At 51.1% G+C, this 23,249-nt stretch overlaps 1 protein-coding gene across 1 annotated transcript in view; it reads right to left on the bottom strand.

Annotated features, from left to right (window-relative positions):
- RPTOR (regulatory associated protein of MTOR complex 1) overlaps nucleotides 1-23,249 on the bottom strand; it is a 90,257-nt gene that overhangs the window by 36,717 nt on the left and 30,291 nt on the right. The window contains exons 2-3 of the mRNA XM_075580050.1: nucleotides 9,476-9,578; nucleotides 1,627-1,709 (exon numbers count right to left, since the gene is read on the bottom strand). Of these exons, the coding sequence (XP_075436165.1) occupies nucleotides 1,627-1,709; nucleotides 9,476-9,578 (186 nt within the window). The remainder of the gene's footprint in view (nucleotides 1-1,626; nucleotides 1,710-9,475; nucleotides 9,579-23,249) is intronic.

Genomic DNA, 23,249 nt, shown 5'->3' with positions numbered 1-23,249 from the left:
AACGGTCGCAGGTCTTTCCACAAACACTAGTGGGTCACTATGTTTATCTGATGGTTGCCCACTGGCTTTCTGGGGGGTTTCAGCCTGTGCACTGCAGACTCGTACACAGAGCAGTAATCAAGCCCTCCCATTCAAGGCCGGTAATCACATGCTGAAAGAGTTGTGCTGAAGCGGCCACGGCCCATGTCACGGAGCGAACTTTCTTTGGGGGATAAAAAACGGCAGATCCTCACAAGCAGCGAGTGGCTCTGGACTATCTGGAGCCCTAAGTCTGATTTACAGCAGAGTAAGGGAGGGATGGTAGGGGGGAGAGGGGGGGGGCTGAATACCTGGAGGAATATTCTGCATCCAAGGCTGCGGAAACAGCCGCAGATAAAAATACTGCAAAACCATTACTGTGATATACAAGAGGGGTTTTAAACCCTTTGATGGTCAAGACAGAAATGATTCATCAGCGACAGCTTGCTGAATTTTGTAGGCGCTTTGGGGGGGAGGGGTCAAATTCACAAAAAGGGGATTGAAATAAACAATACCTGGAAATCTTGCATCTTGGCTGCTCTGTATTTAATTGGGGCCGACTTTGCTTCCCTGGCACCGAAGGAGTTAACGTTATGACTAACTCGCAAAGACCAGTGACGCGAGCGACCCCGGCCAACCGCCCCCAAGGGGAACAGGACGGGCCCGCGAACGGCGAGCCAGACACCGGCCCATAGTAAAGCGCGCGGGGGTCTGCGAGGTGTGAACGTGACACAGCGTAGCGTGCAAGGACACTTCTACCCCCTTTTATTTGTATGCCGAGATGCTGCGGTGCGCAGGAGGCGGGACATACTGCAATACCGCAGATAGACAGCCGCCCTGGTGGGATGCGCTGGTCATGGGAATGTATTACTTTGCATGATAACAGACAGTACAGCTCGTATTAGACTGTATGTAGGCGCATGGGTAGCTAGAAGTGTGAATGTTACCCCATCTGACCGTATTTGCACACCCTCCCTGAGCACTTTGACAGCTCAAGATAACATGCATTGCGAGTGTGAAGCGTGCGAGACACACGGCATATTCTTCCAGGCATACCTATACCTCCTCAATCCCTCTCATTCTACCCCAGCACCCACACGGAGGGCACAGCCGCTTACTGGGACGTTACATACCTTTATATGAATGTGTGCTTGTACGTATATAGCGCTTTACAAAGAGTACACTACGAGGTAACAAAGTACAAACAACAAAGGATACGCCCAACATTTAAAAACGGCAAAATAAGGTGAAGTGAGACCCTGTCGCGGAGAGCTTACAATCTACTTAGCTAGTCTTACAACGCTCTCTCAAAGAGACGAGGAAGAGTAGCATTGATTTCATTATGATCTGTGACGTTGTGGGACTAGCTTCGGCAATTCATCTCCGTCTCTGCACCAAGTATTCCACCCACTAGTAAAATCTGCCGTGTAACAACCCCTGGTGCCCAAAGGACTCCACAAGATGAATGAAACGGCAACAATAGTGCAAATAATTGACAACCCGCATGGCTTGGCGTTGCAGCAGCGTCCGATAGTGGTGCTGGGGAACGGGACACAGTGACTGGTGCAAGAGGGCGAGATGGGGAGGACAATCGTTGGACAATCTTACCCTGGGCTGCCAGTTCTCGTACTGCTTCTGCAGGTTTGCGCCAATGGATTCCAGGGCTTTCTGAGGACCCATGGACAGAGGATCTGAAAACAAGAGATCCGCAGGTGATGAAGAAGTCCCAAAACACATGGGGAGAATGGATACATTGTGTCTCTTTGGGATACCATGTGAATAATTGTATACATCGATAGCCCTGTAACAAAGCTGAAACATCCACTAAAAACGTAGTCTAAAATCAGTGGCGGCCTACTCCTGTCCTCAAGACCTCCCCAACCGGTCAGGTTTTCAGGATATCCCTGCTTCAGCACAGGAAGCTCAGTCAATGAGCCACCAGTGCTGAAGCAGGGATATCCTGAAAACCTGGCCAGTTGGCGGCTCGAGTACTGGAGTAGGCCGCCCACGGCCTAAATCCTGCGTTTTATTGTGCCCGTATGATCCCATTCTGCGATGCACTACGAACGACCTGTGAAGCGTCCCCACTGCAACGTTAACGTCCCCGGATAACGAACGCAGACGGGTCGTATCAAGCCGTCCAGCTTCTGCGCTGGTGCACATGATTAAATACAGAACGCAAACAGTGGAGACGAAAATCACCAGGATTTGTACCCGTGTCCCCGAGGTGTACACAGGCAGCACACAGCTCTCGCTCTGCAAATATCAAGGGCTAATCACTGCAGGCTTGCAAGATAACAGGGACATATAGTGTGCTGTCTCTGATAAGAATCCATCTCCGTTTATACTGCGCCATTGTCCATCATTCTGACCGCTGGACGTGAGCCGCTCTGATGCAGCATTCGGAACAATGCGCTACACAGATTATTGCTGTGATAAAGAGATCCATTCTAACAAGCGGCTTCTGGGCTGAAGCGCCCGGGATACAGAGGTCTGAGGAGCAGAGCGCTCAGCTGCGCGTGATAAAGGCGGCCACCACGAGGGGTTAAACAGGTGTACAAGATCAGACCTGTTAGAAAGGCAACATATCATCTCACGCGCTGGTCATCCACGCGGAATCAAACACGGGAATCAATTCAAATATTAACCCTTCCCCTTAAGGGGTCCCCAAGTCCAGTCCTCAAGCCCCCAAACGTGCCAGGTTTTCAGGAGATCCCAGTTTAAGCACAGGTGGCTCAGTCAAAGACTGAGCCTCTGATTGAGCCACCTGTGCTGAAGCAGGGACTGATTGAGCCACCTGTGCTGAAGCAGGGATATTCTGAAAACCTGACCAGTTGGTGGGGTAAGGGGGGGCTGAGGAGAGACTTGAGGACTGGAGTTGAGAACCCTCGTCTAATTGCATTAAAATGACACGCCGGTTCTTTAGTCATGCTTTTGGCCGCGTGCGTGTCAGTCCCAGTGGCCGCGTGCGTGTCAGTCCCAGTGGCCGCGTGCGTGTCAGTCCCAGTGGCCGCGTGCGTGTCAGTCCCAGTGGCCGCGTGCGTGTCAGTCCCAGTGGCCGCGTGCGTGTCAGTCCCAGTGGCCGCGTGCGTGTCAGTCCCAGTGGCCGCGTGCGTGTCAGTCCCAGTGGCCGCGTGCGTGTCAGTCCCAGTGGCCGCGTGCGTGTCAGTCCCAGTGGCCGCGTGCGTGTCACCCAGTGGCACACTTTTACTACCGATATCCGCCAGGAAACACAGAATAACCGTGGGTTACAAAATGATTATTATTTACGGTGATAAAATGAAGGACAATCGTTTTTCCCCCAATCTCTATAGAAATCATAGAAAGAACATGACACCGCTGTACCCCACAGAATAAGCCTTGTTTAAATGGAGCAGGAGAGGCTAGCTAATAAAACCTCTCTTCCGTGTGCCTGTATTGGTTGTATTACCAAGTAACCGGGCCCCCTCTCGCAGCACGCCTGCGCGGACGCCGTGCCGGTGGCGCCTGAAATTATACACGGACCATGTTTCAACCCCATCGCTCTAATTAAAATCAAAGACACTCTCAGGGTTAATGAGCTGGAAATCATTGTCATATAGTTTATCTACCTCTTGGGGAGTGGAGGCAGCGGGGGGGGGGGGGGGGGGGGTGGGAGGTGGGGGGGGGAAGCACCTCATTAAACTGACAGCCAGGTTATTAAAAGCTCACCTCTTCCTGGAAAGCATTAAGCTGAATCTTGTGAGAAAGCCATTAATCAGGATCCTTAATGAGCGCCGTTTCAATCCCATTGATGGGGAATGATCCCAGATCTGCATGTCCCCCCGGGGAGGAGGATTAGAGCCCCAATTCAGTCTCCTCGTAACGAGCGCTGACGGATGTGCGACTTGATGAACAGGAGCGCAGGACACCGGGGGTTAATCCCGTGTGTGCCGAGAAAGCGGCGTGCGCCGTGCAGGGTGCAATGCAGAGGTTTGAAACCTGGGAGCAACTTGGGAGCTTTAAAAGGGGGGCTCGGCTAATGGTGTGTGGGCGTGCGCGTAATGGTGTGTGGGCGTGCGCGTAATGGTGTGCGGGCGTGCGCGTAACGGTGTGCGGGCATGCGCGTAATGGTGTGTTGGCGTGTGCGTAACGGTGTGTGGGCGTGCGCGTAACGGTGTGTGGGCGTGCGCGTAACGGTGTGTGGGCGTGCGTAATGGTGTGTGGGCGTGCGCGTAATGGTGTGTGGGCGTGCGCGTAATGGTGTGTGGGCGTGCGCGTAATGGTGTGTGGGCGTGCGCGTAATGGTGTGTGGGCGTGCGCGTAATGGTGTGTGGGCGTGCGCGTAATGGTGTGTGGGCGTGCGCGTAATGGTGTGTGGGCGTGCGCGTAATGGTGTGTGGGCGTGCGCGTAATGGTGTGTGGGCGTGCGCGTAATGGTGCGGGTGCGTGCGCGTAATGGTGCGGGTGCGTGCGCGTAATGGTGCGGGTGCGTGCGCGTAATGGTGCGGGTGTGTCTGTGCGTACGTGCATTGGTGTCCGTACACACGTAATGGTACGTGTATATATAATGGTGCACGTGTGTGTGTAATGGTGCACGTGCGTGTGTAATGGTGCACGTGCGTGTGTAATGGTGCACGTGCGTGTGTAATGGTGCACGTGCGTGTGTAATGGTGCACGTGCGTGTGTAATGGTGCACGTGCGTGTGTAATGGTGCGCGTGCGTGTGTAATGGTGCACGTGTGTGTGTGTGTATAATGGTGTGTGTGTGAATAATGGTGTGTGTGTGTGTGTGTGTATAATGGTGGGTGGGTGTGTGTGTATAATGGTGGGTGGGTGTGTGTGTATAATGGTGGGTGGGTGTGTGTGTATAATGGTGGGTGGGTGTGTGTGTGTATAATGGTGGGTGGGTGTGTGTGTATAATGGTGGGTGGGTGTGTGTGTGTATAATGGTGGGTGTGTGTGTGTGTGTGTATAATGGTGGGTGGGTGTGTGTATATAATGGTGGGTGGGTGTGTATAATGGTGGGTGGGTGGGTGTGTATAATGGTGGGTGGGTGTGTGTGTATAATGGTGGGTGGGTGTGTGTGTATAATGGTGGGTGGGTGTGTGTGTGTATAATGGTGGGTGGGTGTGTGTGTGTATAATGGTGGGTGGGTGTGTGTGTGTATAATGGTGGGTGTGTGTGTGTGTATAATGGTGGGTGGGTGTGTGTATATAATGGTGGGTGTGTGTGTGTATATAATGGTGGGTGTGTGTGTGTGTGTATAATGGTGGGTGGGTGTGTGTGTATAATGGTGGGTGGGTGTGTGTGTATAATGGTGGGTGTGTGTGTATAATGGTGGGTGTGTATAATGGTGGGTGTGTATAATGGTGTGTGTATGTATAATGGTGTGTGTGTATAATGGTGTGTGTGTGTATAATGGTGTGTGTATAATGGTGTGTGGGTGTGTGTGTGTGTGTGTATAAGTGTGTGTGTGTGTGTGTATAATATAGTGTGTGTGTATAATATGGTGTGTGTGTGTGTGTGTATAATATGGTGTGTGTGTGTGTGTGTGTGTATGTAATGGTGTGTGTGTGTATGTAATGGTGTGTGTGTGTATGTAATGGTGTGTGTGTGTATGTAATGGTGTGTGTGTGTATGTAATGGTGTGTGTGTGTGTGCAATGGTGTGTGTGCGTGCAATGGTGTGTGTGCGTGCAATGGTGTGTGTGCGTGCAATGGTGTGTGTGCGTGCAATGGTGTGTGTGTGCGTGCAATGGTGTGTGTGCGTGCAATGATGTGTGTAATGGTGTGCGTGCCCGCAATGGTGTGTGTAATGGTGTGCGTGTGTGCGCGCGCGTAATGGTATGTGTGTGTGTCTAATGGTATGTGTGTGTCTAATGGTGTGTGTGTGTGTGTCTAATGGTGTGTGTGTGTGTGTGTGTCTAATGGTGTGTGTGTGTGTGTGTCTAATGGTGTGTGTGTGTGTGTGTCTAATGGTGTGTGTGTGTGTGTGTGTGTGTGTGTGTGTGTGTGTGTGTGTGTGTGTGTGTGTGTGTGTGTGTGTGTGTGTGTGTGTGTGTGTGTGTAATGGTGTGTGTGTAATGGTGTGTGTGTAATGGTGTGTGTGTGTAATGGTGTGTGTGTGATGGTGTGTGTGTGATGGTGTGTGTGTGTGTGATGGTGTGTGTGTGTGTGTGTGTGTAATGGTGTGTGTGTGTGTGTGTAATGGTGTGTGTGTGTGTGTGTGTGTAATGGTGTGTGTGTGTGTGTGTGTGTGTGTGTGTGTGTGTGTGTGTGTGTGTGTGTGTGTGTGTGTGTGTGTGTGTGTGTGTGTGTGTGTGTGTGTGTGTGTGTGTGTGTAATGGTGTGTGTGTGTGTAATGGTGTGTGTGTGTGTGTGTGTAATGGTGTGTGTGTGTGTGTGTGTGTGTGTAATGGTGTGTGTGTGTGTGTGTGTGTGTGTGTGTGTGTGTGTGTGTGTGTGTAATGGTGTGTGTGTGTGTGTGTGTGTAATGGTGTGTGTGTGTGTGTGTGTGTAATGGTGTGTGTGTGTGTGTGTGTGTGTGTAATGGTGTGTAATGGTGTGTGTGTGTGTGTGTAATGGTGTGTGTGTGTGTGTGTGTGTGTGTGTGTGTGTGTGTGTGTGTGTGTGTGTGTGTGTGTGTGTGTGTGTGTGTGTGTGTGTGTGTGTGTGTGTGTGTAATGGTGTGTGTGTGTGTGTAATGGTGTGTGTGTGTGTGTAATGGTGTGTGTGTGTGTGTAATGGTGTGTGTGTGTGTGTAATGGTGTGTGTGTGTGTGTAATGGTGTGTGTGTGTGTAATGGTGTGTGTGTGTGTGTGTGTGTGTAATGGTGTGTGTGTGTGTGTGTGTGTGTGTGTGTAATGGTGTGTGTGTGTGTGTGTGTGTGTGTGTAATGGTGTGTGTGTGTGTGTGTGTGTAATGGTGTGTGTGTGTGTGTGTGTGTGTGTGTGTGTGTGTGTGTGTGTGTAATGGTGTGTGTGTAATGGTGTGTGTGTAATGGTGTGTGTGTGTGTAATGGTGTGTGTGTGTGTGTAATGGTGTGTGTGTGTGTGTGTAATGGTGTGTGTGTGTGTAATGGTGTGTGTGTGTGTGTAATGGTGTGTGTGTGTGTGTGTGTGTGTGTGTGTGTGTGTGTGTGTGTGTGTGTGTGTGTGTGTGTGTGTGTGTGTGTGTGTGTAATGGTGTGTGTGTGTGTGTAATGGTGTGTGTGTGTGTGTAATGGTGTGTGTGTGTAATGGTGTGTGTGTGTGTGTAATGGTGTGTGTGTGTGTAATGGTGTGTGTGTGTGTGTGTAATGGTGTGTGTGTGTGTGTGTGTGTGTAATGGTGTGTGTGTGTGTAATGGTGTGTGTGTGTGTGTAATGGTGTGTGTGTGTGTGTAATGGTGTGTGTGTGTGTGTAATGGTGTGTGTGTGTGTGTGTGTGTGTGTGTGTGTGTGTGTGTGTGTAATGGTGTGTGTGTGTGTAATGGTGTGTGTGTGTGTAATGGTGTGTGTGTGTGTGTGTGTGTGTGTGTGTGTGTAATGGTGTGTGTGTGTGTGTGTGTGTGTGTGTGTGCGTGCGTGCGTGCGTGCGTGTGTGTAATGGTGTGTGTGTGTAATGGTGTGTGTGTGTGTGTGTGTGTGTGTGTAATGGTGTGTGTGTGTAATGGTGTGTGTGTGTAATGGTGTGTGTGTGTAATGGTGTGTGTGTGTAATGGTGTGTGTGTGTAATGGTGTGTGTGTGTAATGGTGTGTGTGTGTAATGGTGTGTGTGTGTAATGGTGTGTGTAATGGTGTGTGTGTGTGTGTGTGTGTGTGTGTGTGTGTGTGTAATGGTGTGTGTGTGTGTGTGTGTGTGTGTGTAATGGTGTGTGTGTAATGGTGTGTGTGTGTGTGTGTGTGTGTAATGGTGTGTGTGTGTGTGTGTGTGTGTAATGGTGGGTGGGTGTGTGTGTGTGTGTGTGTGTGTGTGTGTGTGTGTGTGTGTGTGTGTGTGTGTGTGTGTGTGTGTGTGTGTGTGTGTGTGTGTGTGTGTGTGTGATGGTGTGTGTGTGTAATGGTGTGTGTGTGTGTAATGGTGTGTGTGCGTGCAATGGTGTGTGTGTGTGCAATGGTGTGTGTGCGTGCAATGGTGTGTGTGCGTGCAATGGTGTGTGTGCGTGCAATGGTGTGTGTGCGTGCAATGGTGTGTGTAATGGTGTGTGCGTGCAAAAAATGGTGTGTGTAATGGTGTGCGCGTGCACGCAATGGTGTGTGTGTAATGGTGTGCGTGTGTGCAATGGTGTGTGTAATAGTGTGCGCGTGCACGCAATGGTGTGTGTGTAATGGTGTGCGTGAGCGCACAATGGTGCGTGCACGCGTAATGGTATGTGTGCGCGTACGTAATGGTGTGTGTGTGCGCGCGCGCGCGCGCACGCGTGTATATTTTACAAAGGCAGAAAGCTCTCCAGGTCTTTAGCAAAGTTGGCCTTCCTGTAACCCAGGGGTGCGCGAACTTTCCCCTCTGCGCCGCCTCCCTCCTTACTATGTCTCCGGTGTAAAAAGACACCGCGGGGTCACATGATGTCACGTTGCCATGGCAACGCGTCGCCGGAGACAAGTTAAGGGAACTTGCAGAGGCCTCACGCGATCCCCCAGTCATTTAATTTAAATGCCTCGGGGAAGAGCACAGGGCCTCTGCAACTGCCACGCCCCCCCCCCCCCCCCCGAAAAATCTCGCGCCCACCAGTTTGCGCACCCCTGCTCTAACACACCTGTTTGATGCACGGCCGCTCTTACATGTGGACTGAGAACAGGGTCTCGGTACTCACACCCCGCCCCATGTCCAGCAGAGCCCCTCATTACACCCCCTCCTGAAACGCGCCTCTGGGTGGCGAGCCGGCGTGCATCTTTCTATAATGGATTTCTCACACTGCCGTGTGCGTACAATGTAACCATAAAACACAAAAAGCTCAGAAGGAAGACGCCTGTCGTTACGCCAGAGGAGGGGGAGACATTACACGAACGGGAACCATTACCCCAAATGCTTATCTAACTCCCAACAGCCTCATGCGTCAGGAAAACGGATCGGGGGATGCAGGCAGGCGACACGCTGCGCCTGTTCCTCGCCAACTACACAAGCCTCGGAGCGGGGATCTCATACAACAGGGGCTGTGGTAGGGATGAACCTAGACTCCGGTCCCTCCATCAGCCACGCCATCAAAAGCCTGACCACGGCAGCCACGCCGACTACGTTACATGGAAGGGACACTTGGCATTATTAGAAGGCTAATAAACTCCGCGGCGTGGCCAGGAACGCGATGGCGCCCCATCACCTTCATCCTCCAACATATACTGCGGTGTCGTACAGCGGGAGGTGAACGTGCGCTTTTAAAATTGTCCGTTTTTCTTTATGCGAATAAATAAGCAAAAAAAATGGCCGCGTTATTACAGAAGGCGGTGAGGTCCCAGCGCTCGGGGACTAGGAGACGGGAGACCGCACAGTAAAACAATGTGCCTGACTGGCAAACACTTACCAATCCAGCACTCCAGGCGGGCGCAAGGCGTGGTCTTCACCACATCTGGAGGGTCCACTCCCACGTTGAGACACAACACTAGCGCCACGCTAACCGTCTTCATCTAAGAGGCAGACAAGAGAACATATGCATGAGAGTCTGATCCCAACGTTGGCCATCGGGTGGCAGCGTCAGAAGAAAGGGCAGTTACAGACAACAGTTACCCTGCGGGGGTGGGGAGAATGCCTAGAAAACTGTTACTGCTACTGTTAGTATATCTGCGTGTAAAATTGGGTCAATTACAAATTATTTATCATTTCATTGTTTACTCATCGCAATCTTATTTATTTCGGTGTAATTACTGTTTTATTAATGTTATTCTGTTTTGTTGAAAAATCCAATAAAATATTTGAAAACAAACAAAAAAAAAAGGGGGGGGGCGGCCAACTCCAGTCCTCAAGGGCCACCAACAGGTCAGGTTTTCAGGATATCCCTGCTTCAGCACAGATGGCTCAATCAGTGGCTCAGTCGAAGGCTGAAGCAGGGATATCCTTCAGTCCTGACCCGTTGGAGGTCCCTGAGGACTGGCGTTGGCCGCTCCTGGCCTGGAAGGTCACCCTCCCGCAGCAGAACATGTTTCAGACGTCCCATAAAAAGGACCAAAACAGGCTGTGCTAGTAACCGAAATAAAGTGACTACACCACCTCCAAAAACAAAGACCTCCTGACGAAGCACGTGGCTGCGAAACGCGCAGAGCTCACGAGAGGCAGCCCTGCGCAGATACCCATTGGCTGGAACGTGACAACCAGGAAGCGCCGGCAGAGAGAGCGGTTTGCCGCGTGTTCGTGCAGTCCGGACAGTTCACGCCCACACAGGGCCCCCGCTGCCGCTTGTGGTCACTACCCGTTCCCCTCATTTGGGATTTTAAATCAATTTGTCTTAGAACTGCTTTAGTGGATGTTAGTTTGACTAGGTTTTGATTTATTTGGTGTTTTAATTGTGCTTCACTGAAGCTTGCTATTGGTTTAGTATACCTTTTGTGGGAGTAGCCATTCGTGCTATGTGTATATTTTTTGTGATTTATTATTGGATTTTCATAGTATTTGATATTTGTGTGGTCCATGTGACCTGATATTAAATATTGATTTATTTTACTAATCCGTGGTGCGCTTGTGTGTGCATTGTTTTTCTCTGCATACAAAAACCCACAAATGTTCTTCCATGTGTATACAGGAAGAGGAAGTATACAAGTGGCAACTCGCACTCACACTACAACCCTTACAGACGTCCCCGGAATAATCCTGGATTGTAATGCTGTGTTTGATTCAGGTCTCGGATGTGTCACTCCTACGAAAGCCCTTGGACCTCCGCATGCTACGAAAATAACTGGCGTTTACAAACGCAGCACAACAGATACAGCAGGGAGGCGTTTTCTCCGAGAGGAGAGAAAGCTTCGAATGCGAGGCCATGCCAGGAAGCTGAAAGCGAGACGTGAGCAAGTCCGACTTCGCGCAATAAGTGGCGGGTTACACGGTGGAGGCAAAATACCTTAACCAAATTAAAGAATGAACAGGGGCGAGCAAAAGCGGAGATCAGACACGCTCACATGTGGCAGCTGTCCCAAATCCATCGTCTGCGTGGATGCACGCGCATATCTGCAGAGAGGAGTCGGGCGTGTAAGCAAGTCATGGACATCACACGCGTGCTGTGTCTCAAAGCTATTGATTACACCGCATGTGACCAATGTCTCGCACATCTTCAGCGTGCCACGGCTCTCGGCTGCAGGTGGCTACACGTGGCAAGTGCTTGGAGCTGGGCAGGGAAACCGTGACGGGCAATATGAAAGGCTGGGGCACGAGTGGGGGGAGCGGAAAGGGTTAAAGGGTTAATAGAGAGATCAGCAGATACTAAACACTGGGTTTAGACCGGGGGGGGGGGGGGGGGGGTAGCCAACTCCAGTCTTCAAGGGCCCCCAACAGGTCAGGATATCCCTGCTTCAGCACAGGTGGCTCAATCAGTGGCTCAGTCAAAGACTGAGCCACTGATTGAGCCACCTGTGCTGAAGCAGGGATATCCCGAAAACCTGACCTGTTGGTGACCCTTGAGGACAGGAGTTGGCCGCTCCTGGGTTAGATACTGTGTACGTGAGGGTTTGTGTTTCCAACTTCACATCAATATTCTTTTCTGCAGGAAGAAAAAAAAGAAACAGCAGCAGCAGCAGCAGAGGGGGCTGGCTGGATTTACGTCACAAGAGTTCAAACTTCAGCTTTCTTAACTGAAGCAAAGCTACTCGCTCCCCAGCTCCCCCAGGTCTTCATTAGGATTCTGAGCAGGAGGGGGGGAGAAAGCAAAAAAATAACTCGCAGCAAAGCTGGAGCCAGCACACATGTATAATTTATAAGGAAAGCAGGAAAGGGGAGCACACGGCACACAGAGAGAGGAGTGAGAGGCGAGGCAGGCAGGAGAGAGGCGCAGTGCCACTAAAAGCTGCTTGCGTGGTGCACACGCGTGTAAGGGGAAGTGTGCGAGAACGGCACTTGCGCAATAACCGTGCAAGCCAATTTCTTGTTTTAAAAAATAAAAATCAATGCAATCCTTTTTTATTTATTGATTGAATAAACTAGCCTTGCTTTAGCAGTGTCTGTCAGGGGTGGGGCAACTCCAGTTCTCAAGGGCCACCAACGGGTCAGGTTTTCGGGCTATCCTTGCTGCAGCACACGTGGCTCAATCTGTGGCTCAATCAAAGAGCTTGCTGCGGCACAGGTGGGTCTATGAGTGGCCAGTCTTCGAATGCATCACCTGTGCTGAAGCAGGGATATCCTGAATACCAGACCTGTTGGTGGACCTTGATGACTGGAGTTGAGAACCCCTGCACTATTGTAATATTCTAGATCAGGGGAGAGCAAACTTTTCTGTTTGCGCCCCCGCCTGCTCTCCCGCCCCTTTACCTTCTCTCCAGCATCAGCGGCGTCCTTTGACGTTGCGATTTGACTCCGTGTTGTCATGGCGACGCGCCGCCAGAAGCCACCGGAGACAAGTTAAAAGATATACATAGGCCTTGCGCGCTTCTCCGGCATTTTATTTAAATGTTGTGGGGAAGAGCGCGGGGCCTCTGTAAGCGCCGCTGTCCCCCCCCAGTGGGTGCACCCCCGTCCTAGATGAGACTGTGCAAGAGCTGAGCTGCTGTTCATGGAACCTTCGGAGGAGCCGCCAGCGCATGGGGGGGAGGAGACGCCAGCGCATGGGGGGGGGAGGGAGACGTCAGCGCATGGGGGGGAGACGCCAGCGCATGGGGGGGAGGAGACGCCAGCGCATGGGGGGGAGACGTCAGCGCATGGGGGGGGAGACACCAGCGCATGGGGAGAGGAGACGCCAGCGCATGGGGGGGAGGAGCCGCCAGCGCATGGGGAGGAAGGAGCCGCCAGCGCATGGGGGGAAAGGAGCCGCCAGCGCATGGGGGGAAAGGAGCCGCCAGCGCATGGGGGGAAAGGAGCCGCCAGCGCATGGGGGGAAAGGAGCCGCCAGCGCATGGGGGGAAAGGAGCCGCCAGCGCATGGGAGGGAGGAGCCGCAGCGCATGGGGGGGGGAGGAGCCACCAGCGCATGGGGGGGAGGAGCCGCTAGCGCTGGGGGGGAGGAGCCACCAGCGCATGGGGGGAGGAGCCGCCAGCGCATGGGGGGAGGAGAGCCGCCAGCGCATGGGGGGAGGAGCCGCCAGCGCATGGGGGGGAGGAGCTGCCAGCGCATGGGTGGGAGGGGGGAGCCGCCAGTGCATGGGGGGGAGGAGCCGCCAGTGCATGGGGGGAGGAGCCGCCAGCGCATGGGGGGAGGAGCCGTCAGCGCATGGGGGGAGGAGCCGTCAGCACAGGGGGAGGAAAGCTGCTATTTGAAGGTGGAAGAGGGGGTTAGACACAAGACTCAGAGATGCATCGAATGAATGTCAGGAGATGTAAATAAATTGTTTAGAAGTACTAAGTGGTCCTCCTGCCTCTCCATGGGAATTATGGTGAAGGTGCCCTGCCTGTTATCTGGAACCGTGGAAGGGGGACCCTACACCGATCCCCTTGCTCATTCTCTCACAATGTCAGACAATGCAGAGGCCTGTGATCACATGTTTCCCTAAGCTTGTATTATTGTCTCCAGCTCCAAGCGCCATCCCCATACCGCTGTGCCTCCCCTAATCCTCGGTGTCAGGCATGGTTACCAAGCAGAAAGATAAATAAATGCTGCACACTGATAAGAAAACAAAAGGGGATACAACTACCGGTGCTCCTGGTTCAGGATTCTCTGCGTCAATCCAGGGTTAACGAAATGAAGAAAATCAGGGCTCCACGGATTTGCTCAACAAACTAATTTATTGCCAATAGACTTGACGTTTCGGCCACACAGGCCTTATGCCATTTCTGCTTTTGAGAAAGGCCTGTGTGGCCGAAACGTCAAGTCTATTGGCAATAAATTAGTTTGTTGAGCAAATCCGTGGAGCCCTGATTTTCTTCATTTCGTTAGGCATGGTTACCAGACATTGGTGAGGTTTCTTCTTTAGGAAGTGAGAATAGGTTTGTTAAGCTATTGGCCTTTAGTTGGAAACCAAGTGTCATCTCCTTGTGACCTCGAGTGAGTAACTATCTCCCCCTGCCTCAGGTTACAGATATTACATGTGTATGGCTACAAACCATGCTCTATAGCTCTGTATAACACAACATGACTACATAGAAGCACACTGACGAGCCCTGGGCGGATTAGGCAAGTGGTCCAATTTCATCATGGTCCATAAGAACAAATAACTTCCCTGCTCTGAAGCATTTTCCCACCTCCAGACCCAGAGAGAGAAGCCGTGCGTCTCCAGCACTGAAGGGACGGAAAAGCACAATCAGGACCAATTCCGCAGCACAAGCACCCGCAGGACGTACCCAAAACATGGAGCAGTTACAGGGGATCACTGCTTCAGCACAAGCACCCGCAGGATGTACCCAACACATGGAGCAGTTACAGGGGATCACTGCTTCAGCACAAGCACCCGCAGGACGTACCCAAAACATGGAGCAGTTACAGGGCCTCGCAGCTTCAGCACAAGCACCCGCAGGACGTACCCAACACATGGAGCAGTTACAGGGCCTCGCAGCTTCAGCACAAGCACCCGCAGGACGTACCCAAAACATGGAGCAGTTACAGGGCCTCGCAGCTTCAGCACAAGCACCCGCAGGACGTACCCAAAACATGGAGCAGTTACAGGGCCTCGCAGCTTCAGCACAAGCACCCGCAGGACGTACCCAAAACATGGAGCAGTTACAGGGCCTCGCAGCTTCAGCACAAGCACCCGCAGGACGTACCCAACACATGGAGCAGTTACAGGGCCTCGCAGCTTCAGCACAAGCACCCGCAGGACGTACCCAACACATGGAGCAGTTACAGGGGATCACTGCTGCAGCACAAGCACCCGCAGGACGTACCCAATACATTAAGCAGTTACAGGGGATCACCGCTGCAGCACAAACCCCTGCAGGACGTACCCAATACATGAAGCAGTTACAGGGGATCACTGCTGCAGCACAAACCCCCGCAGGACGTACCCAATACATGAAGCAGTTACAGGGCCTCACAGCTTCAGCACAAACCCCTGCAGGACATACCCAATACATGAAGCAGTTACAGGGGATCACCGCTGCAGCACAAACCCCTGCAGGACATACCCAATACATGAAGCAGTTACAGGGGATAACAGCTGCAGCACAAGCACCCGCAGAGCGAAGAAAAGCAAGACCTTCCACGGAGAGTTAAAACTAACAGGTCTTTCTCTCTCTTCATCTCAGCACAACGATTAACGCAAATGTATTCTATGCCGACAGCCTTAATAGGCCCATTTAGTGACACTCAGGAGTGGAAAGGGACAGGCGATATCGCGCACTTGGAATAAATGGACTGTAATAACACGGGTAAAGATGCAACACCGCCATCATTCCATCTCATAAGCCAGGGGGCTCAACTCTAGTCCTCAACCCCCCCCCTCCCCCAAACAGGTCAGGTTTTTAGGCTGTCCGAGCTTCAGCACAGGTGGCTCAATCAGAGGCTCAGTCTAAGACTGCGCCTCCGATTGAGCCGCCTGTGCTGAAGCAGGGACTGATTGAGCCACCTGTGCTGAAGCAGGGATGTCCTGAAAACCTGACCTGTTGGGGGGAGGACTTGAGGCCTGGAGTTCAGCACCCCTGTCTTACGCCACAAAGTAACAGACCACCTCCTATACAGGGACAGTAACCCTAAAAGCGCTACCCTAAGTACAACTATACCCTGTAATGTGGGATTCCCCAGACAATCTCTCCCACCATGATTTTGGTGGGGGGGGGGGGGGGGGGAGGGGAAGAGAGAGACGGTAGCAGCACTGGCAATCCGAAATCCTACTGAACAAATGGAAATACACGCCTCTTTTCAAAGTATATATTCTATGTATGCAGTCAAAAAAAAGAAAAAAGGAGGTCATTTTAAAACCTGATTTATCGGAGGCTAAAAAGAAGCTGTAATCTATCTCACTATGGCAAATGTTTCCCGGTACCTCCATTAGATTGTAAGCTCTTCAGAACATAGAGTTACCGTGTCTTCACTTTCACTGGAGCACAATGCGCACAGCGTGAATAGAATCGGGATCGCTACATTCAAGGTGCGCAAACAATGCAGTCAGCTGTACGCGTTTTAAACGATCGACAGGGGAGGCTTAACATGAAGGCGATATTCAATAACTGTAATAAACACAAAAACCTTCCGCACGGCTTTCCAGCTGCACAGCGTTCTGCGCGCTCTTGTGAGCGGGTTTGTGTTATTTGTACATGGTTGTTGAAAGGGAGCAAAAAAAAAAGGCATTTCACATGAGGAAAAAGTCAATATGAAAACGCCAGGCTCATATCCGTCAGAGCAAGCAGAAAGCACGGGGGGCGGGGGGGGAAGGGGGTTAGCGAGAGAGAGAGAGGTTACGCAAGTCGCTGGAACGCCGTGTCCCCCAGTATCACGCTCGGAGGGGGACGTTAAAACATTGCTAACTGCAAACTGGATTCCGGAGGAGGTGCAGAGGAGTTAACGCGGATAAAGCCGTTTCAAAATGTAATTAGTAAATAGAAGAGACGGGAATCTGAATATACAATCTGTGGAATAATGCGATGCGTTACTGCCAGAAAAGCACAGCAATGGCTCCATGAACATATACATACGCTGCTTTGTATAATGATACAGAGTACCTCTTTGCAGACAACACACACAGAAACGGGTACCAGATATCATTCAATTGTACAGCACCAAAATATGCGCAGCGCTGTACAATGGCGGGAGCAAAGGGTTCATTTTTAAGTTCCTGACCCTCGCCTTTAAGGCTTTCCATGGACTAGCCCCCCACCCCTTTACCTTCAGAACTGCCCAATCAGTAACACCCCCAACCGGGCTCTCAGATCGGCCATCGCCCCTCAACTGATTGCGCCGCGGTTTAAGGTCGGTAAAGCTGGTGGGAGTGAGAGCGTCACCAAGAACCGACCAGAGACTGGAATCAGCTCCCCGCGGCTTTAAGGAATCAGGAAGCTTTACTTCCATTCAGAAAGGAATAAATAACCTTCCTTTTTAAACCAAGCCTGGCAAACAGACCCCAATACCCCGGCAGCCATCTTTTCTGCTCCCGTTTGTGTTGCCCGCCCTTCCTTGGTCTTCCTCGTCGTTCCCCTAAATGCTTTCGGCAGGTCCCGGTGGTAGGTCTGGGACGGCGACCTCCCTACGTTCCTACACGCGCTCTAGTGACGAGTTTCTTGGTGAGCGGCGCGTTACAAACACGGAATAAATGGGCGTGCAGAGATTTCAGAACGACGCAGAGAGAGTTAGGCCGCGGCCTCGGTGCGAGCGACGGCACGTGCGGCTCTAACAAAATGCCGGGGATCTACGGGGAATGTCATAGTGCGCGCGAGCAAGCGCAACGGCGTTTTCAGCAGACAAGTTATTTTTTGTTTGGCGCCCGACGGTCGGGTCACGTGAGCGGTTCAGCCAATCAGGGCGAGCCAGCCTCGTGACGTCACGGTCACGCCTCCCCGTCGCTGTAGATCTCAGGCCACAGACCGCTTGGCCGACACGCGCTCCGCCGCGCGTGCTCACTATATCCGAGGCCTGACACACAAGGACAGACACAGAAAGTAATAACGGCCTGATCCTGGGAGCTTACACTCTAGTGGCAACATAAGGGACAAATGTTGAAACAAAAAGGTAAACTGGCATCTCATTATGGGATGGAGTATACATCAGGATGGAGTATGGTTCAGCCTCACAGCTCATCCCATTAATGTTTGAGGGAGGGGCTGCTGAGAGGTGTTACATAGCATGGAGATTAGGCTAGCGGGTCCCAATGAAGTTGGGGACGGACGTTGAATGTAAGGCCGCGTCCATACTCTGCGCGAAGGCCTGAACAAAAGGCCGCGCCTCTATGAGGCAGGCCATAGAGAGAGCGAGATTTGAGCAGACAAACAATTTTGTGTTTGTCGAGCGAAGGCCGCGTCACGTGAGCAGATCAGCCAATGAGGGCGAACCAGCCTCGTGACGTCACGGCTACGCCTCCCTCTCCCAAAGGCCACGGATCACTTAAGCGACAGGAGTGCGCGACGCCATGCGCTCCGCCGCGCGCCTACTACCCCCCATTTTCTGTCATGTAATCGTTCCCTGGCATACCTTGGTTCTAGCACGGTGGTATTTCAGAGCCCACCATATCTTTCCTGGCGGGTGTACACGGAAAGTGGCTTTAGGCTTTCCTTGTGAACCCTGCACCACTGCAGTGTCCGGAGAATCTTTACCACTGATCTGCTGGAGCCAGCGGCTTCTATAAGTTCCCCTCAGCCCGGGCTCTCGCTTGCCCTCCCCACTGCCTCGTTACACGGTTTGCCTAGATTAATTTGACACCCCCCTGGCCCATTTCCTTTGATGGATGACCGTAGCATGGCTTTGCTGAAGCCAAACCCCACACTACACTTCCAGGGGGGGGGGGGAAGCCCGCTCCCCTTCGAAGAAGCTTACAGGCCCGGGTGGGCAGCTTTCTATGACAGCCGTCTGCCAACGTGCGGACGCAAAGTCGCTTTCACGACGCTGCTAAAGAGTATTGATCAGGGAGTTGATTCGGCCAGCAAACTCGCTGCAAGGAAGAAAAAGAAAACTGCTCCTCAGCAATACTGCTGTAAAAAAGTATGTATTCATCATGTTCTGCACGGCGGGAGGCGTTCCCATCGGGAAGGCTGGATGACAGAAACGCGGAATGTGAGGTGAGGACGGCAGCCCTCGGACGCAGAAGCCGGTTGGTGAAAAACAATAGGTCGGTCAGGCCATGCCTGATAGGTTACGTAAAAGCGCTTGGCTGCAGTGACGCACAAGGGGACGCCTGGCGTTCTACGCAAACCGAAGGCCGCGCTTCTTCAATATATCCGGGAATACATAACACAGCCCCTGCTTCAGCACAGGTGGCTCAATCAGCCCTGTGTCAGCACAGGTGGCTCAATCTTCGACTGAGCCACCTGTGCTGAAACAGTGATATCCTTAAAACCTGACCTGTTCGTGGCCCTTGAGGACTGGGAGCTGGCCATCCTCTCACTTGACAAAACAAATGCTTGTGATGGGCAGAGAAAAAGGAGTTTGTATTATTACTTCTTGTCCTGAACATGAAGAAAAAAAAACACTGTTACCACGGTTAGCCTGCCAGCAGTGGACAGTATGTGACACTGCATAGGTTCCTGATGAAGCATAAGAGGTGAAACGCGTCGAGTTTCAAGAGTAATCGTGAGCAGAGGAGGGAGAGGTGTCCGGAGGTCCGTGTCCCAGCTGCAATACCATCTGATCCGCTTCCCGCGAGACGCGTGACGCCACAAACAGGAAGAGAAGGCTGGGTGAGTGTACCGGTATTCCCGGCGTCCAGACTCAGGAGCAAGGGGAAAATAGACTGGACGAGGACACACAAAAGACCCTGGAAAGACCCTCAAAGACCCCTGTACAATGAACATAGGCATGTACAAAATGGGAGTGTAATACTTTGCACTAAAATCTGTATAAATCTGTCTATCTTCAACTACAAGCTGAAGTTCATTATTCTCTCAATCACTTTGAGGATTTCTGGAACAGAGCACTGGAGACGCCAAGAAGAAAAAGCCTCCATCTCATGGTTTCATTTGGCACGCTATTATATACACTTACCTTTTGTATAGATAATAACTTGCACAATAATACACAAGAATTTTGCACACAAATGTTTTTTATTTAGTACACGAATATATGTATATTTATGCGCTGCACTTTAAAAATGTCAATTTAGCACTTTAACTTCAAAGCACCAGTCAAGAGATTGGTGAAGATATTTTAATCTTCCCTTGTCAAATTATACTTGTTTGTTTATCTAGATTAGCACTTGTATAGTTAAGATTAGTTAGCGTTCCCCTTATTTCTCACAGTATTTTATCAGAACCTAGAGCTTGGTGGTTTTCCTCGGGGGAGAGCTGCATAGATCTACTTGTTAGGCTTAGTTAGAAGTGTCGGGTTTTATTCTCATACAAAAAAACGTCCACGTGTTACTGCACACCCCGTCACGCTAGATGGGAGTGGGTGATGGCTTATCCTTGCTAAAAACCCACACTTTTGTAGCAGTGCACAGAGTAAAGTGGCACATTAACAGCAGTGAGTAAATCCGTGGTGTGAGTCACTGGTAACAGAACTGGTCGTTTCCATACCAGTCAATCTTATGACTCCAAACCCCAGGTCTTATATAACCTTGTTTCCGGCAGGGATTTCAGTTCTAATACATCCATGGGTAGAAGTGTTATTAAACCAACGTAATGCCATCCATTAGTGCACAAATCAATGCCTGAGTACAGGAGAGCGGCAGAGGAAACCAACCTGCCATCAATAGTTGTTGTTTTCTTAGCAATACATCACTATCAACCATAATCAATAATCGCAGCAAGCTATCGATTAATCATTGATTAGGTTTGAAGGCCGTCTCTGCCGATTTACAGCTAGAAAACACAATTTGTGCTGTGGCAGGCGGCACCGATCCAGACCTGCAGGCAGAGCAGCTGCTCACCAAAGTTTGAATATTTGAAGACATTGCTATTCTTCCCCCTCCGCAAAAACAGATCCGTCATTTCAAATGCAGAAGTAGGTGACAACCGCGGCTGGGGAGAAACTCAAAAAAATATAACTGGATTGCTCTCTCTCCCATTAATGTGAGGGCCGCTGCCCACCTCACTGCGTTACAAATGCAGGAGGTACACACTGAGCCACGTGCTAGACAGTTCCAAGTCATTTGGTTTATCGGGGCATCAAAGAGGCCCCCCCCCCCCCCAGCTCAGCATGGCGCGGGGGGGGAAAACATGCTCGCTACATGTGAACTGCACACGCAGATAGATTGTAAGCTCTTCAGGGAAGGCATTCCTTTTCCTATTGTGTGCTTTTAGGTTTGCCGGATCCGTTATAAAGCGCAGTGCACATTGTTGGCGCTATTTCACATATACGTACACCAACATATAATGCAGATGTTATTGACGTTGCAGTGCAACCCCCTAGAGCAGTGACAAGTATGGATCTAGTGGATGCATCCTGAAGGGTTTATCGTCTAACCAATGCTAGTGCGAATGAGCAAGACCAGTCCTTACAAACCAGTGATATTGGAGATGTACAAGTGTCGGTGAGCACTTGAACACCGCCAACACCTTGTTGTACATTTACCATGTGTGTTTTTATGTGAGCAAATTTTAAAAAATGGGAATAAAAACCCCACAACATAACACTCACAATGTTCATCATGAATCTCATCTGTTTACACTCACATTTCTCTTATCACCGCATTGTAGGAACTGCTGCAGCAGTCGTCCCCTTGCTATGCTCTCCCTCAGATTAAATACACCCCACAAACCGCCCCTAGCTCTGCCAATGCTAAATAATACAAACAACTGCAGATGCATGTTTTGGACAACAGGCGAATTAATGCAGCCTGATCACTCCGGGAAGACGAGGCTCAAGACCTCGGTGTAATCACTTTTTAATTAAAATACTGTAAATTCAAAAGAGACAGTTTAGTGCTGACAAAGACAAAGCATGGTGGAACCTGACTCATTCAGCTTTCATTAGAGAGGCAACCTACAGGAATTAGGGCTGGCGTTCAATCACTCTGCACGGTTTGAATGCTGGGGGCTGCGGAGAGGGGGCGCACACGTGGGACACTGCGACATAATGGCGCAAAATGCATAAATTACCATGCGAGATGCACCAGGCAATTAGAATAAAAGGCATTGATGTAAAGGAATATGGAGGAATATCATTACTCCCAAGCATTTATCTTCACATGGTATCTACCTAACCTGTCTCTGGTGAACTTCGAAATGAGGCAAGAAGGACTGGGTGGGAGGTCTATGGAATGAGGACCATGCCCAGATACAAACACCGCAGCCACTTAGGCCTTGCCCCCGCTGCCTACTACTGCAGGGACGAGAGCCCTCCCCTCAATGGCGCCGGGCCCGCTGCGAGGGGGGGCCCCAGCGCTGGGCGAGAGTTGCTCCTGCTCTCAACAGAATTGAGAGCAGGACTCGCGTCGAGCGATTAGGCACGCCCCCCGGCGGTTCAGCCAATGAGGGCGAACCTGCCGGGTGACGTCATGGCCGCGCCCCCGCCACTCCCCCCCGGTCTCTCTTCCTGCAGTGAGCTGCAGACCGGGGAATCGGCTGAACGCGCCGCCAATATCGCGGGCGCGTGCTACAGCGGAGATACCGGGGCCTTAGCCTTACTCATGACTTATAACCTCTACACCCCCAAATGCCTCAAAAACAACAACTAAGGACCCCCTTAGGTCTCCAGCTGCATGATAATGTGGGTCAAAGTAGAGCAGTGTTGGTAGACATTGCGTTCAACCCAAACATGGGTCATCTCTCATAGTAACACTCTTCTATATGGAGTTTGTAGTAAGGTTTTATCACAGTGGGCTCCACAAGTGTCATTTTCAGAGGGCTTCCCGCGTGTTTAGTAAGACCATACACATTCATCACATAGGACATTGACTGATCCAAACACTAAAGGTTTATTCTATCGAGACCTCAGTGCCATAGGGAAATGAAACTACTGGGGACCAGTGTTTATGGGGTGCAAAACTATGCAAGAATATAAACACAGCGCAACTAATTATCGAGATTATGGACACACATTTTCAGCGCATAATTGTTAGTTGTTCACCAAAGAGTTAACTGCTAAACTATGTTGAAAGATTCACACTCCACTAGCCGACTCCCAATAAATTGATTTTGTACCCTGTTTTTATTGTGCCGTGTTCTATGTAACCAGTAGATTATATCCCGGCCTGTACATTCCCTGCTGTGGAGTGAGAGGGGGAGGAAGAAGGTGTGAGATGAGTTTCACAGCCTTCTCTGCCCACATCGCTCACAAAGCCTGGCTTGATTTAGACCTTCTAAGGCAGGAACAAGAACAAGGTTGAGATTTCCACATCGAGCTTCTCCGAGTCTCTGTAATAGCCATGCCATCTCTTCAGTGAGCTTCCAGGCGCCATCATGAAAAGGGAGGCTGTGGAGTTAAAATGGCGAAGACTCTCAGTCCAACGTGTGCGGCCATCTCGAATGGACCAACACTGGATCTTTAAATTGTCAAGGGTCAACTGGGGCCGCGCACAGAGGTTTCCAGAAGGAAGTAATCCCACACCGTTTCACATCCTCCCCTTTCCCTCCTTTAATGTCACACTGCCTCCGATGCCAATAAGCAAAGGGTCTGTGTACACTCACCCTGTACAGTTCAGTTTTGGA

This window comes from Ascaphus truei, chromosome 22 (genome assembly GCF_040206685.1).
Source record: "Ascaphus truei isolate aAscTru1 chromosome 22, aAscTru1.hap1, whole genome shotgun sequence".
Classification (NCBI taxonomy): domain Eukaryota; kingdom Metazoa; phylum Chordata; class Amphibia; order Anura; family Ascaphidae; genus Ascaphus; species Ascaphus truei.
This window is presented reverse-complemented; position numbering and strand designations above follow the sequence as displayed.